Here is a 17305-nt window from a genome sequence, read left to right as displayed (position 1 = left end):
TGCTAGTTCCTTTACAAGGTCTTCTTGTGTCTGAAGACTGGCAGAGAGCTTCCAATATAGATCACACTTTCTACAAGAGGGAGATCTGCCTTTTGCCCAGGGAAGTGTTTTCTACACTCTGAAAAATTATTTTCAAAAGTAATTATCTATAGTAATTAGAATAGACTTTACAGTTTATTGATGGTGAAGGGAAGTTTGTTTAAAGGTATCTGACTCCAGTTTGGTTTGTCATTGATAAATTAAAACAGGAATTAGCAAAATGTCCATTTATAAAACTATGAATTTTGGTAACTGGAGGAGAACTTTAACTCAGTTAAAAGGAGCCACTCAGAGATTATACATTTAAAGTCTTAGGCCCCAGTTCTGTAACTGCATCCACAGAGACAAATCCTTGTGCTTGTACAAAGACCCACTGACATCTCAACAGGGCGCCATGCAGGAGTGAAATTAGAGTTTTTTGTGTCGTAACTTGCCAGTTAAAGAATGGTTTGCAGGTAGATTAATGAAGAGTAAGAATTTTAAATTGAAATTAAATCCCAGAGCCTCTCTGTTTTACCTCAGTCAGTTTACGTCTCCTCTCCAGGAATACGTTGTCCAACTATTCAGGGTTTAACAGATGAAGCTGGTATTAAACCTTAAGTCACAATAACATTTCAATATTTAATTAAAATCAAGCTTAATAGTAAAGATAACCTAACCCTAGGCAGTGCTTATGCAAGACTCTCTCACCAAGTGAACTTTGAGCTTTGGTGGTGGCATTTCTTGCAGAGCAGTGCTTGGGCTAAAGAATGCTTTCTTTATGCTTTCTTTGCATAATTTATTCCAATAGTGTGTAGTTCTGTTGTTTCTGTGTCTCCTTCTCCACTCTTCTCCTGCTTCTACTGCATTAATTTCAAAGAGCAATGTATTAACTTTTGTTCCTCAGAGGTCCTGATCCCAATAATCTCAACAATCTTTTCACAGACTTCAATAGACAATGGATCAGGTCCAAAGTTCAATGCAAGAGGAGAATACACCTCTTAGTGTTGGGTTGGATTCAGAGAGCAAGGTTTATATCAGTTCATGCAGGTGTAGTGAGTTAATACATATGTACTAATTGCTGGTCAAATTTATATTCATGACTATCTATCTTGGGAGTGATAGGTCTTGGAATCATGTGGAAATTTTATTTTTATGTTTTTCTTACAATTCCATTCTCTAAATTAGCATTTCTGTTCCACAAATGCTTAAAAAGAACTTGAAAAGCTTGTAAATGAGTCTAAGCATAGATGATCTATACTAAAGAATTTTTGCTACTTAAATATAATAATACCTTTAAAGTTTATAGTATCGAAGTGTGTGGCTTCTTCTTTTAACAATCCCTCCATAATCTTATTGTGCCATTAAGTTTGGTGAGTAAGTTGCATAAGCACACCACATCATTAAATCCCAATTTTAATAATTATGCAGATATTTGAGCAGCTTCTTAAATACTAAACAAATAAAATAATAATAATAAACTACAATATAAAGAGGGAGATTTTTGAAGGCACAAGGGTGCCTACCTGCTATTTGTACTTTTTGAAACTCTCTCCCAAATTCTTTGGTTTTATGTTTATTATTCATATTAATACACCAAGGAATGCTTACAAAGTAAATATTTGCAATTAAGAAAAATAAGAAATTTACAAAGCTTCAGAAATAAACTTGCATCATTCTAAGCACTGAGCGACAAAACAAAGTTTCATCTTGACATGAAATGTCTATGCTCCCAGTAAACCGTAATACATCTAACAAATGTTTCCTAACTGTAATATTAAATATATATTTTTTAATCCTCGGTGTGTTTGCCAAAGTAATCAGTATTTAACATGAACATATCTAGAATTTGTATCAAGTGAAAAGTGCAGCATGGGTTAAAAATGAGGGGGAGGGAGAAGAGAGTCATTTTTGCTACCTTAAAGCAGATAAATATGGAGCTTGCTACATATAAATCACACTCTTTCCCTAATGTTGGTATTTTCTTGATCAAATCCATTTCTTTTAAGAGTGTACATTTGTTTTAATGTTTTCTGTCTTCTTAAGATAAGAACTGTGTCCTCACTATAGCTGGTATGTCCCCCTGGAGAAAAATGTCTTCCATGCATCTTACATGAACCATTTTCAGGGGAGACATTTCTGTTTATTTTGCTTTTTAAACAGGTCAAGGACATCAGAAACCAATTATGAATTTGCAATTAAAATTTCATAGCAAAGGTGGGTAAAATATAGGATTGCATACATCACTTAAAACTCATGACAGGTGAAATTAGGCTAACTGCTCTTTGCGGCAGGGGCTATCTTTTTGTTTAGTTTATACTGTGTTTTAAAAGGGTCCTAGTTCATGGCTGGGACTCCTAGACACTACCAGAATACAAATAATGAGCAACAACAACAACAAGGATGTAAACTGTAATTGATCGCTTTTTTCTTTACAACTGATCACTTTAACTTTGACTGCTTCACCTCCACAGTAGGCAGAAGTCTTCAAAACAGAAACTTCAATACTTCCTATAAATCACCAACTTTATAAAACTGCTAAAATCTTATAGCCCTAACTGAAGCTGAAAGTTCCCTGTCTGACATGCTGTACATAATGTTTTATATCAGAGAGAGGGGAAGTTTTCTACTTTGGCCATGAAGTGAGTGAATTTCCAAGGTAGTAGCTAAAAGTAGTTTTTGCAAAGAACAGAAGAAGATATTTTGCTGACAACTATCTAGACGTTCGAAGGACAGACCGAATGCATTCCATGTGGTCACATTTGATTTTGGTTATTGACCTCTCACTGAAATTAGGGACCCATACTAGAAACCTTTGTTTCTAGTTTGGCCAATCCAGGATGTAAATTCTCAGCCAGGTAGCAGGCTAAAAAACCTGAAGGTAGCTTTTTTGTTTGGCTTTGGCATTTACTGTGTAACTCTAATTCTTTTATATTAAAATATGAAAGTTGGGGATTAGATGGCTCAAGATATACAGCCATTCATTCACCTCTAAATCAAATTAAAATCCAATCCAGACTAGCAGTGAACAAAAACTGACACAGTCTGACAGCTGTTCCATGTCCTACATGAATTAAACTTGTGATTTCAGCCTTGTTTCTAAAGCACAAGCGTCAGCAGTACAAATGACATTCTTGATGGCAATCTCAGAAGCTACAGTTCGACTGGTCTTGGAGAGTAACTACCTTTTCCCTTCTCGGTCTGGCCATTGCTGGGTAGGCTTGAAGAGCTGTGCTTAGACTGAAGTGATGAAAGGTGGTAGGAAGGTTATTTAACATATCAACTATTTTTGGAAGAAAGCACACAGAGACAAAGATATGGTGTAAATTGAATTTGAACTAAAAACTGTTGATTGGGGACAGAATTAGTACAGCAATAGACCAAAATCTACTTAAAACAGAGGTCAGTGTCTATATATAGACCATCAGAAATATGCTTTGATGGGACAATGTTGCCAATTTATCTGGATGTGCACTTGGCAACTTAGCATGGCAGTGAGCTATGAACGTGGCACAAAAGCATGACAGCAGCAACATCAACTCATTGACTAACTTAATTACAGTCATTGTCATCATCACCCCTAGATACTGAGACCTGGGGATTTATAGGATTTGAAATCTGCCACCTAAAACTGATTCCCTGTTCCAAGGTTTTTCCCCTGTGGAAGATTTTACACATAAAAGGGATAAAAGAATCTGTAAAAAATGAAGATTTGGTTTTTGAGTTTTAAATGTTTTAGCTGTTACAGAAAGAAATTAGTGTACTTAATACTGTTAATAATCATTTTGTGGTGTACTAGAAATTAAACTATGCTGTTGGTAACAAAACCTCAAAATTTACATCTCTGTTAAAGTTGTGGAGGTACAAAAGCAATAAATAAGATCACCTAAAAATCAGTTTCCTAAAAATCCTATTCAGTCCTCACAACAGACACATGCTGGCAGAATTTGGGTGCGGGCCAAACTAAAGCACCTCTTTAAAGTGGATTCTCTTTCCCAGGCTTTACACCAGCAACCCATTATTACAAAGAGACTAAGGTCCTGCAATTGGATCAACACAGGCAGAGAACCCTAGACTCACGTGGAGCCCTTGTTAAATGGATGGGGCTCTGTGTGAGTGTAAGGGCTCACCCTGTGCAAATTCATCGCAAAACACACTAGAGGTGACAATAGATATGGTATGCAATACAGTTATATGAGGGAAGGGAACTCTTCCAGATAGCATGATCCAGTGGATAAGGAACTGGACTGGGACTTAAGAGACCTGTGTCCAATTCCCAGCTCAGCCAGAGTATAGCCCTGAACAAGTCACTTAGTCTACCCTGTATTTCACTTCCCCATCTGTAAGGGAGAAGGTATACTATGGTACTTCCTACCTTACAGGGGTGCTGTGAGGATAAAATCCATAAATGGCTGTGTGACACTCAGATTCTGCAGCAATGAGGGCTATACAAATACCTTGATATAGTCCAAAGAAATCAGTCCAGTCCTCAGTTTGCAAATGTCTTAAATACAAAAATTACAAATCCATGTTTGACTAACCAGAAGGCTCACCATTGTTTGTGCCTTCCCTTCCACCAAACAAGCATTAGGAGGAGTGTGTCTTCCTGGTTTTTGTTGGATCCTTAATGTTACTGTAACACATTTTAATTTAATAGGCTTTCGTAGGACAAATGAAAAAGGGTAAAACTTGAGTAAAGGATACCCATTTCATGTGGACATAACAGGCTGCAGCCCAATATGGTGCTCTTCTGTATTATGGGGATGCATAGGCATTAGTGTCACCATTTAGAAATCGGAGTTGCCATGGACACCAAAATGAAGGGGTCACTGAAGACATACAGGAAAAAGAACTGGATATTGAAGAAAAAGGGAGCAAACCAATTAACTTGTTTTTCAGAATAAACCAAATTTAATTTGTCGTTAGTATTTAAATATACAGAGAACAAACTGTTTTTTTAAAAAAGGCAACAAACAAAAGCTTGTTTTAAGGAATATACAACCCCTTTGTATGACTATTTACTCACAATGGCATCTATCTGTTCCAGGATCTTCATGAACTGCTCAGCAGTTCCTTTTATCCTTTTGTCCAGGTGGTTAAGAGCTTCAGCTTGAAGATCTTTTGCTAGAAAGCCCTGTATGAAAAGAAAAACAATTACTTTATATTCCAAAGAACATACATGCTGCTATTTAAATATGAATTAAATAAATTCTGGTGCAAAAATTTTCACTTAGATGTTTGAATGATTTTATCATTAGAAGAATAAAAGCTTTCAATTTAAGAAGAGTGCCCTTTTTAAAATAAAAGGAAAAGTAGAAGGCCCAAAATGCAGGCTACCTTTCATTCTCCCTTATACCCTTTCAAATATAATGTTGTTCTATATATGTCCTCCCAAATAAACATCCCACATCAAAACAAGTGAATCAATATAATGACCCTAAACTTTAACAACAGCATAGCTACCACAGGTTTCATGAAACAGTGGTCTGGCCAAATATTAGTTTGGATATTAAGTTTTTCCCTGTGCAGTGCAGGAAGCCACATGATTTCCAGAATTGTTGACAGAAATCATGCAACTAAATCCACACACCACTTTGTTCTCATTATTTTGCCAACTTTTGCCCAGAGTACATGAATAGGGCCCTACCAAATTTAATGGGTTTTAAAATTGGTCAATTTCACATTTTCAGCTGTTTACATCTGAAATTTCACAGTGTTGTAACTATGGAGGTCCCAACCCAGCAGCGGGAGGCACTCAGAGGTGGGTCTGATCTCCCCCACCCCCCACACTGCCATGCAAGAGAAGGACAAGTCCTGTCCCTCCGCAGCTGATGGGGACTTGCAGCTAAAACCGCCGAAGCTGGGGCGCTCCCAGCAGCAAGGGGGAGATCAGATTTCACGGGGAAGAGCTTATTTCATGCTCCGCGACATATTTTTCATGGCCACAAAATTGGTAGGGCCCTATACATGAGCCATGAGTTACAGATATTTTAGAAATCCCCAGAACTTTTTGCAAGATTCCTGAAGATTCCTGTGTCTACCTCTGTCTTTGTAGCAGGATCAGTCTTCCACTATGTGCTTGTACAGCTCCTAGCACAAGGGTCAGCAACCTTTCAGAAGTGATGTGCCAAGTCTTCATTTATTCACTCTAATTTAAGGTTTCGCGTGCCAGTAATAAATTTTAACGCTTTTTAGAAGGTGTCTCTCTCTATAAGTCTATATATTATATAACTAAACTATTGTTATATGTAAAGTAAACAAGGTTTTCAAAATGTTTAAGAAGCTTCATTTAAAACTAAATTAAAATGATGATCTTACGCCCCCGGCCCACTCAGACTGCTGCCGGCCTGGGGTTCCGTTCACCTAGGCCGGCAGCAGGCTGAGCGGGGCCGGTAGCCAGAACCCCAGACCGGCAGTGGGCTGAGCGGCTCAGCCCGCTGCCACTCAGCCCACTGCCAGTCTGGGGTTCCGTCCCCCAGCTCCTGCCTGCCAGGGTCCCGGCTGCCGGCCCCGCTCAGCCTGCTGCCGGTCTGGGATCCCGGCCCTGCCCATATAGAGTGGGTACCTACTTTCTCCCGGGTTCTAGTCCATTCTCTTCCTCTCTCTCTGCACTGAGCTGAGGGGGGAAGTGCACTGAGCACAGGGCTGGAGGTGAAGGAGCAGGCAGGGGGTTGGGGTATAGGATCTGGCCAGGAGCTAGAATGAGGGAGGGGGCTCAGGGTTGGGACAGGAAGTTTGGGGGTGGAGCACTTACCTGAGCAACTCCCATTTGGTGCGAGGGGTGCAGGTGGGAATGTGGGGGGGGGCAGGAAGTGCAGGAGCTCCCATTTGGTGCTCAGGGTGGGGGTGGGAATGTGGGGGGGTGCAAGAGTCAGGACATGGGGTGTGGGGGGGCTGGGTATGTGTGGGGGGTGCAGGAGTCAGGGCAGAGAGCTGGGGGCATGAGAGGGGGTGCAGGAGCCAGGGAAAGGGGTGTGCTGGAGTCAGGGCTGGGTATGTGTGAGGGGGTGCAGGGATCAGGGCAGAGGGCTGGGGTCGTGGGGATGCTCCCAGCCCCTTGCCCTGAGTGGCTCACAGCAGGGGGCAGGAGGGAATATGCCCCGATTCCACTCCCCTTCCCCACGGCCCCATCCCCACCTCTTCTCGGCCTCCTCCCTGGAGCAGCAAGCGCGCTGCGGCTCTGTTTCTCCCCTTCCCGCGCAAGGGCCATCAGCTGATCGGCAGCAGGGAGGGGGGCAGGAACCCAGAACACTGGGGGAAGAGGCGGGGGAGGGGGGAGCTTGCCTGCCCTGAAGCAGTAGCTGGCAAGACCAAGCTTCTTCACTCTGCTCCGGCGGGGGGGAGAGGGGGGAGAAGAGCGGGACGGGGCGGGCAGGATTTTTAATGGCACGCTGCTGCCTGCCGGGGTCCCGGCCTGTGTCCAGCAGTGGGGCTAAACAGGGCCAGTGGCTAGGACCCAGCAGGCAGCAGCGTGCCATTAAAAATCAGCTTGCGTGCCGTCTTTGGTTGCCGATCCCTGTCCTAGCACAATAGACCCCCAAACTCAGTCAGGGTTTGTAGTACTTGTACAATAAAAATAACCTGATGCCACTACTTAAAAAAAATTGCAATTAATTAATTTCAACAAAATTAAGACCACTTAATAACCACTTTTCTTAAAATCCTGAAAAATCTGAACGGCAGATTTTCTGGTTTCTATGCCAGCACAAGCATCTTAAACAGATATCAGAAAGAATCAATCATTTCTGCACCTATATTTTCATTCCCTCTCTTTTTGGTACTTGTGATGTCACTCAGTGGTAAAGGAATCAGAAAAACTGCTTTGAATGGAAAACATTATAGAAGAGCTAAGCATTATTATGGCTCATATATCTCTGGATCTAAAGGACATAATTTGTTTAATGTACAGTACTAATTACTTTTTCCAACAAGAGCTACATACTTTCCCCTCTTTTGGAAACACAGAAATAAGTTTAGCATTTAGAAAACTTCTATAGGTTACCTGTGAAGCTAAGAGGTGAAAAACCAAAACATCACTGGAAAGACAAAATACATTACATGGTAGTTGTTTCTGAAGTAGGGAGAGTATATAAATATATAAGATGTAAGGATAAGAAAATAGTTTACCTTTTGGATGCCTGTGAACTCTTTATTAACTTCCTCCAATTTGTTAGCAATTTGGTCCACTGACTTCTCCAAATCTTTAAATTTTTTTAATTCCGCCTCTTCCTCTGGACTATTCTGCGTAGTTTAAAAAAAAAAAAAGACAAAATAAAATATTTACCGTGAAATCAATCAGGTCACAAACCTATCTGAGTTAAATGATAATGGGATAACATTTAACGTAAAAACTAATGGTTTCATCGTCTCTTATTGTCATATGTCCAGCATCATCAACTTGCCAACTTTCAGTAGTCAATCAAATAAGCTCAGTTTATAATGCTCAATTATGAATATACTCACTATTGCAATGGATATATTGCACATAAATACAATAAGAGACTAATGTGAAGGGAAAGACCAACTAAGGACCAAAGAATTTATAGTTTTTATTAATATTAATGCCTCATGATAAAGCTTAATTTCCTTACTGTCAACAATTTTCCTGCCCGCTGCTGGTGACATCAGCAAAGCCAGGTGCCACTTCATTGTTAGGGATATGATTTTGTCATGGTAAAATTATGCATAATTCATAGCACAGACACTGTGCACCATGTGAACGGTGCAGCCATGCAGTACCAGTTCATTAGTTTGCTTTGCTCTAGTCCTCTTTGAAACATGGCTAGGTTAAAGCAAATTAACACATGGTTAATGAGCAACTGTTAATCAAAGCAAACTAACAAGCTGTTAAAATGCACCAGCAGGGACCATATAAATTGAAAAATTAATGGGTTCTATGACAGTGGTGACCACTGTGACATAATCATATCCCTATTCACTCTAAATGTGTGACAGCAGAGTCAATACCAACAGCTAGTTTTCTGCACAACGGCTTTGAACAATAAGGACAGAAAAGAGCATAAATCCAGAAGAGATTCAGGAATGTAGGTAGGATGACAAATTAGGAAGGGGCTCACTATATGATTTGGGCCCTACCAAATTCACGGCCACGAAAAACGCATCACAGACCGTGAAATCTGGTCTCCCCCCGAGAAATTTGGCCTTTTGAGTGCTTTCACCCTATACTATACAGATTGCACAGAGGAGATCAGTGTTTCTCAAATTGGGGGTCCTGACCCAAAAGGGAGTTGCAGGGGGGTTGCAGGGTTATTTTAGCAGGCCGTGGCACTGCCACCTTTACTTCTGCACTGCCTTCGGAGTTGGGAAGCCAGATAGTGGTGGCTGTCAGCCGGGCGCCCAACTCTGAAGGCAGCACAGAAGTAAAGGTGGCAATACCATACCACCCTTACTTCTGCGCTGCTGCTTTCAGAGCTGGGAGGCTAGAGGATGGCAGCTGCTGACTGAGGGCCCAGCTCTGCAGGCAGCAGTAAGGGTGGCAATACCATACCATGCTCTGAAGGCAGTGCCACCACTAGCAGCAAAACAGAAGTAAAGGTAGTGGTAGTGCAACCCCCTTCAAAAACCTTGCAACCCTCAACTCCTTTTTGGGTCAGGACCCCTACAATTATAGCACCGTGAAATTTCAGATTTAAATAGCTAAAATCATGAAATGTGCTATTTTAAAAATCTTATGATCATGAAATTGACCAAAATGGACAGTGCATTTGGTAGGGCCCTACATATGATGCAGCTTCAAAAAATGCACAGGGTGCATAGAGTTATTAGTTGTAGGACAAGAGAATGAGGAAGTGTGTGTACAACCAGATGCACACACAGAGTGCACACTTAAATAGGTAAGTGCACAGTACACTTGTCTTTCATTACACTGACATCCATTTTGAGCAGATTCACCATAAGCAGTGATTAAGCTCTTAACAGAAATATCGACAGATATAAGGATAACAAAGGAAGAGACTTCATGAGGTGACATATACCCTTTTCCCAATCAGCATAACTTTACAACCATTTTTAACTCCAAGTGATGATAATGGCTGTTCCATTTCCTTCAGGGACTTTCCTAGGGAAAAAGGAAACAATTATTCTTTTATTAATTACAAGCCATCTTAAAAACGAGAAGTAGTGCTTTCAACTTGGCTTTAGGGTATGAAGTCCAAAATGCTTTGTTGTTTCATAAATGACTGTTTAATACTGTTCAGTAATTGCTTTTGAAATAAACTACTCATTTTGAATAAAAATTTCCAACATTTTAGCATGCTTTTTAAAGGAACTGAGTCAAATTGTGTACACTTCAAGCTGAATTAGATGAAAAGTACCATAGCAAATGAAGTAAAGAGAGAAAATATTTATTTTGCTTTCCAAGAATTTCCATTTATACTATCAAATTTACAAAATAAATATTCATTAAGCCTTTCGTTTTTTGCCAGTGGTTATTTTTCAATATTTTGGATGATCCATGTACCCACCCCTTCCCATGAGTCACACTGCTTCCTATATGTGAAACTGGCTCATAGCTGATGGACTTGGCAAAGAGACTGAAAGCAGCAGGAACAATTCTCAGGTTTCGTTTTAAACTAGTAAGTATGAAACTGACTAACACTGATTTCCTGGTAAAAGCCTACCCAAATAAAATCCAGAAGTCTTATAATTAATTATGCTTCCATCCCATCTCATCCATCCATCCAATATGTCAAAATAGTAAATTATTCATGGCCATTTCTAGGACTGACAAGAGAATTAAAAATTATATGATTAATATAATGAACAGTGAAGAGATAGGTAACTTAATCCCCATCTGAATTAAAATTGGTATTTAATGCTGAATCTAGGATACTTGAGAAAAATATTAATATTAAAATATTAAATAAATAAATAAATAAAATATTAAATATTAGCTACCTTTGCATATCAGTTTCTGAAAAGGAACTGGAACCCCAGTGACTTGTTCAATAAGCAGAGCCATGTCTTGTAGTGTTGGTTCACTATCTTCCTGATGAGAAGCAATCTGAACAGTATGTTTTTCATTACCTGAAAAAAAGACAACCCACAATTAAGTTTAACCTTAATTAGAAAATATAAGACTGAATGAGTCTAATATTTAATTTTAATAATCTTGAAAGACAACTTTCACTGGAACCACAAATACCTGTCTACAGCCTTAACTTCATGAAGATTTCTATCGGAATTTTCTCCATTTTTTTAAAATGACCATAGGCTGTGCAAGTGAAGAGCCCTGTTCCTGCTACCAGGAGGAGGTCCACCGGAAGGGGAGGGGGGAATGTGCCTTTGTTCTACAGGCCAAAAGTCTCCAGCTAAATATTTTTCCCAGCCACCATCCCATGGAAGAGAGCCTTGATGGTTCAGACTTCCTAACATCATACCCATCAGAACCTCAGTAGTCTTTAGAATCATGGCTACTGTTCTTCAGATGTTAGGAAGTGCACAGGAATATAGCTCCTTTTCAGCAGGCTTTGTAAGGTCCAGAAACCTATTGGGCCTCTTACGGTCTACAAAAAGGGGAGGAAATGTTGATAACAGGCTTGGGGAATCAATAAAACAAAGAAGAACCTATTTACTCCTTTTACTGCTCCCTAGCCCTCATGCATGAGGAGCAATCACCTCCTTCCCCACTTCCCCTGGCTGCTCCACCTGGAAGAGGAAATGAAGATTCCCTTCTTTACTCTCCCAGACACACTCCTTCCCCTTGAACCTGAGCAGCATATTCAGCACCTGTGAAAAACTGCAAGCCTCATCCATATAAGGTCCATTGAGGTTTACCCAAGTCCCACCCCTGCAATGCTGCAAAGACATATCAAGCCCCACTCAAAATCTTAGAAGGCTCCAATGAGCTTACATAGGCTCCTTAGCCTATCCCAAAATACGGGACTAAAAGTCAGCTAAGGCTCAGAAAGTTTTAGGGTATCTCTGGCTCTCTCAGAGGTCTCATCTCTTGTAAACCTTAGCAAATCCTCAGGAAGGAGGAACATGCCCCCTAATCTCTCCTTTTCCATACTTGCTGCTTTCTCCAACTCTCCACCCTCATGGATCTAGATTCTAAGGTCTGCAGAACAAAACTCCCTGCCCATCGACGTCAGGAGGCTCACAGGGAGTGAACATCAGTTAAAACAGGGGCCTGGGAGAAAATCAGGATGGGCATTTCCTCCCTTTCTATGGGCTTCTACAGATCTATAGAAAGAGAGGAACCATCTCCACATTAACTTCATTAGGTAAAATTTTTTGTTTAGATATCTCTCTGCAAGGAAGAGTGCTAAAGATTTACTTTTTTATTTTAAAAGAAAAGTGATCTCTTCAGCAGTTATTTACTTACAAATCCCAGCAACATTCTCAAAATAAAAAGTTGGTAACTTTTGAAATTTGACTTTAATCCACAAAATTGGGTTGCTGTGTCAGCTAGGGAATCCAGTAAAATAAGTTCTATTTCTAGCCTTTTTTGCCAATTATTTGCTAAGAAGTAGCAAAAAAGATAGCCTAAAAATACAATGTTCAAAAAGTCTATCAAATTAAGGAATCTTTTTTCCAGTTAATTTCAAATTTAGTCAAAAAAAGTCTAGCTTGGTCCCAGATCTCACTAGTTTTAGGTCAAAATTACCTTTGTGGATGTTAGGGGCAATGGCTAAATTTTGGCTTATAATGGAAATGCAGTCAAGACCTTAGCAACTATCATCAATCCATAACATATTGGGCAGCAAATTGGTTAAATGGCTATAATCATAAATTCACTGTGAATGGGAGTAGGCTGCAGTGGAGAGAAGTGACTAGGTGAAATACCTCCTGGGTTAAAACTGGGGCCATTGCTTGTCCATTTGTCTAATGACCTAAAGTACAGCTGTCCCTGTAGAGTCGCAACATTTACTGATGATTCTCAAATTGTTCACACCTTAAATGGTAGTCATCTTAAAAAAAAATTCAAATACTAAGAAATTAGATCTAGGCAATGCTTCGTGGATTTTAAGATGGACAAATGCAAAGTGATGCATCAGGATGGAAAAATCAAAAGATAATTTATACATTGTGTTGTATACCTCTTTTCTACTTTATCCCATCAGTTTCTATGCCCGTCCTATGTGCACACACCTTCACACATACCTTCTATCACTCCCTTACATTAACTTTTACCAGGCACCTAACAGCCAGAGGACTAAACCTGATAGTCATAGTTAAGGCTACGATTTAGTCATGGGTATTTTAGTAAAAGTCATGGAAAGGCACGGGCAATAAACAAAAAATCATGGCCAGTGACGGGTCCATGACTTATACCATAAATATTCCTGACTAAATCGTAGCAGAGGGAGGGGAGGCACTGCTGGGTGGGGTGTCCCAGAGGGCCTGCTGCTGAAGGGGGGCGTCCTGGGGCCAGTGGCACGAGCTGCTGAGGGCTGCCGAGCAGTAGCTGCTCTGGCCACCCCCCCGCCGATGCTCCGGCCACTCTGGGACCACTGCCAGGGGCCACCGAGCAGTGGCTGCTCCGGCCACCCCCAGAACCACTGCTCAGGTGGTCCCTGGTGCCATCTGCATCGGCTGCTGCTTGAGCGGTCCCCGGGGCCGCCTGAATAGCGGCCGGTATGGCTGTCCCCCAGGGCCACTCCTGCTGTCCCCTGGGGCCACCTGAGCAGCCACACTGGCCGCTGCAGAAGTCACAGAGGTCATGAAAAGTCACAGAAACTGTGACTTCCGCGACCTCCATGAAAGACACGGAGCCCTGGTCATAGTCCACTGTGAAGTATGGGGGAAGACGCCATTATCCAGGGTAAAGCCCAAGTAAGAAGCCAACTCTTTACTTCCCAGCTGCTGGGAAAAGGAAGAGTGCTTGTCTGGAGTTCCATCCTGGTGGCTCTGTCTTTTATATCAGTCTCTGTTTTCTTGTTTCACTCCTGCACCTCCTGGCTGCTGTGAGGGTAGGAAGTCTCTGTTTTTGGCACCATTTCCTGTGGGTGCAGGTGGTGAAGACCCCTTGGTGTGCTGGAGTTGGTCCTGGTTGGTTCTAAAGTTGGAGATCTCCTGGACTATGATCAAAGGGATCTGATAGCGCTTAGCCATTACATGGGGCCGTCCACCCCATGTCACCTGTCGTGTGCTCCAGGCGGTGAGGGCAGCTTTGCCTCTTGCTTCTCTTGCTTTCCTTGAGCAGGTCCTGCAGGAGGTTGCTCTCCACTTGCCTCTCACCCCAGGCCCTCTGGAACTTGTCATCAGGCCTCTACCCCATAAGCCTCCCAGGCCGCTCCAGACACGCAACTTAAGTTGTCAGAACACCAGCCAGCAAGTCCACCTCTGAACCATGCCCAGGAAACATCTGCATGTGCTCATGCTTCATACTTTCACTTCTTTGCCCTCGTGTCCCACCCTAACACCAAATGGCGGGACTTGTTCCTACCTAAGGAGGGCGAGGAACGCCAGTGGGCAGTCTGTACTCCATGCTGGTCCCATGGCCCACTGGGGATATCAGCTGGTGGCTCCTTCATGAAGCCATAAGCACAGGTGTGTACCTGGCATGGTTCACAAACTCCCTTGACACCTGTCTTTTCTGTGGCGAGATGGAGACCTTGGCGCACACCCATATGGAGTACGTCAGATTACAGCTGCTCTTCCAGCTACTCCAGAATCTCTTACTGAGGCTCTGGCTCCATTTTTCCCCACACCTCCTGATCTTTGCACACCCCATCTGTGGCCCCACAAACTTGCAGGATCTCCTTATCAATCTCCTGCTGGCGCTGGCCAAGATGGCCAGCCATCATACCAGATGAAGGAAGTGGACAAGAGGGTGCTCTGAAACTCTGGAGCCTATATCTGTTCACTCGTACAGTTCCACCTCTGACCAGAGTTCCTGTGGGTGGTATCCACTGACTTTCTAGATGCCTTGGAGCAGTGAGTACAGTGGGGGGACCTCCACTCTGTGTCCCCTTCCGGTTACCTGATTTTTTGCCTACGACCTTCACTCCCATCCTTGATTTTTCGTTTGTTATCTCCAGTATTCAGTTGTGGCAGTGTCCACTGGTCCCTCCCCTCAGATGAGGGGGAGAGCCTTTAGCTAAGGTCAAGCTTAGGTCCACCATCATCCCCTCTCTTCCCCCCCCAATTCCACAATACGTACACACCTTCCAACTTCTGCAACAAATGTGGCAGCAATTCTGTAGCTAACAGCCTTCTTCATAAAGAACGCTGATTTATCTCCAGATCACGTCCACCCTGTGCACTGAAGGAGGCAGGGGTCAAGTGGAAAAAACAGTATGTGATAATGTAATTAAAGACTATCAAAATGCATACTTACAAGGCAGCCAAATAAGGCAACCTTAATTCTGACATTCCTTACTTTTGAGTGCTTGACCTTGCAACCTTAATAATGTTCCATTTAAGGTTCCAGTTTTTGTGTGTGTAATTAAAATTAAATTGGCCATATCCTGCACAATCAATTTCTTGTGATTGCAGTGGTCGGAGACATTGGCTGACCTCTGGTTCTGATTTCAGTGCAATGTAATTTTTGAAAGCAAGAGCACTGTGCAGTTACGAATTGCTCTTCTATATTACAGGTAAGAACAATGTAAAGGGCTACTATATTTCACAATGCAACTATTCTGAGAAAGGATGATTTAATTTTGTTAAAAGCAGGATAAGACACGAGATGCGTGACAAGTGACTTGTATTTTATTTAAATTTTAGTTGAAACATATTATGGACGAGCCATTCTTAGGTGCAAACTAGATACTAGCCTGGTAACAGATGTAAAAAGCTTTGGATATAAAGTTAATTCCCCTTGGCTGGTCTGATACAAGAGCAAATTTAACACCTGTTATTTTAAATCTACCATTTAATTTTATGAGTCAGTTTAATTCTAATACTATTTCTTAAAATAATGACAACAATGGTGAAGCAAATAAGAGCCAACCAAACATGGATTAGACAGCAATAGTCATACCCTGGAAGAGATGCATGTTAAATTTCCTACTGGAAAGTTTCTTATATCTTCCTCTGAAGTAGCTGGTATTGGCCACTGTCAAGAGACAATACACTGGACTAACTTGACCATGGCGGTGATCCAGTCTGGCAATTTTTATATTTCTCCATGACCAGGGAATTGCTTGAATTTCCCGTATGTTAAACACGCTTTTGAGATCTAGAGTAGCAGAGGACTGTGGGCAAGGCTCATCCAGACTTGATTGGCAAAAGTCCCCAAAAAGCCACATCCAGTTTCACAGATATTTCACAGAGTATCAGGGTTGGAAGGGACCTCAGGAGGTCATCTAGTCCAACCCCCTGCTCAAAGCAGGACCAATCCCCAATTTTTGCCCCAGATCCCTAAATGGCTTCCTCAAGGATTGAACTCACAACCCTGGGTTTAGCAGGCCAATGCTCAAACCACTGTGCTATCCCTCCATCGGATTATTGGGATTGGGAGAAGTAGATCAAGGGTTTTAGTCCATGGGAACAAAGAGACACTTATGCTGCTAATAGCCAGGGCATCAGCAATACAGGGAGAGGCTCAACTGGAGCCTCTGTGTCTCACCCACCACACGCAATAGTGTCAGTATATCGTATTTTACAACTCGGCCTCTGCACATTATTTTCCCTCTACTGATTAGCTGTTTATTCCAATCGTCTCTGCCCAACTTCCTCAAAGTCCCTGCTGACAAATTCACTCTCCATGCTCTTCTCCATCCTTCCTCGCCTCATCTCCCCTCCTGCTCTCTCATAGTCACACTTTTCCTACTAACTCACTCGTTAACTCTTTAATACCCTTTTCTTGCCATTCTCTATTCCATAATAAAAAACATATAATTAACAAGATCTGTTGGATCATTACTTTGATCAGTAGGGATATCACATTCAACTTGGAGCCTTCTGCTTTGACTGGCTGCCTTCAAACATGCTAATGTTACGGGGAAACCTGTCCACCCAGGAAAAAAGGAGAAATAAAAAACAACTCACAATTAGTTTCCATATACAGTTTGAGATATTATTTTTTCCATGCCTTGTGCATGTAGGCTGGAATTTGTTCCCCTTAGCCTGCGAGTTCTCTCCCCTTGCCTCAGGTGTTTTACAATAATGACTCTTAGCACTCAAGCATCTGTTTACAGCTTCTAAACTAATTTCAGGTTTTGAAGTTGTTCCTGCCTTTTGTTCTGCTGTTTGATTAGTTCAGGTTACTTTATTATCTATATAGCAGTGGCTAGGACTAAGTGAAGTCTATCTTCAATTGTAGATGTTGTGAAAGATTTTTATCTGTTAACCCAAAAACCAGCCTGTCTCTGATATT

At 41.7% G+C, this 17305-nt stretch overlaps 1 protein-coding gene across 5 annotated transcripts in view; it reads right to left on the bottom strand.

Moving 5' to 3' along the window:
• BAG1 (BAG cochaperone 1) overlaps positions 1–17305 on the bottom strand; it is a 29863-nt gene that overhangs the window by 10169 nt on the left and 2389 nt on the right. Inside the window, exons 2-7 of one of the 5 annotated variants that reach the window (XR_006279145.1) lie at positions 10936–11064; positions 10014–10096; positions 8146–8259; positions 5045–5152; positions 3204–4870; positions 557–598 (exon numbers count right to left, since the gene is read on the bottom strand). Coding sequence is in view for 3 of the 5 variants with exons in the window: in XM_043508591.1 (XP_043364526.1) it covers positions 557–598; positions 5045–5152; positions 8146–8259; positions 10014–10096; positions 10936–11064; positions 11418–11448 (507 nt within the window). In the remaining 2 variants the exon portion in view is untranslated. Of the gene's footprint in view, positions 1–556; positions 623–3203; positions 4871–5044; positions 5153–8145; positions 8260–10013; positions 10097–10935; positions 11065–11417; positions 11648–17305 lie in introns of those variants that run through there. The other 4 variants (XR_006279144.1, XM_043508591.1, XM_043508590.1 and 1 more) reach the window with 4 other exon arrangements.

Source organism: Dermochelys coriacea, chromosome 2, assembly GCF_009764565.3.
Source record: "Dermochelys coriacea isolate rDerCor1 chromosome 2, rDerCor1.pri.v4, whole genome shotgun sequence".
Classification (NCBI taxonomy): Eukaryota; Metazoa; Chordata; order Testudines; family Dermochelyidae; genus Dermochelys; species Dermochelys coriacea.
Note: the sequence above shows the minus strand (reverse complement) of the source record. Positions and strands in the feature narration are given on the sequence as shown.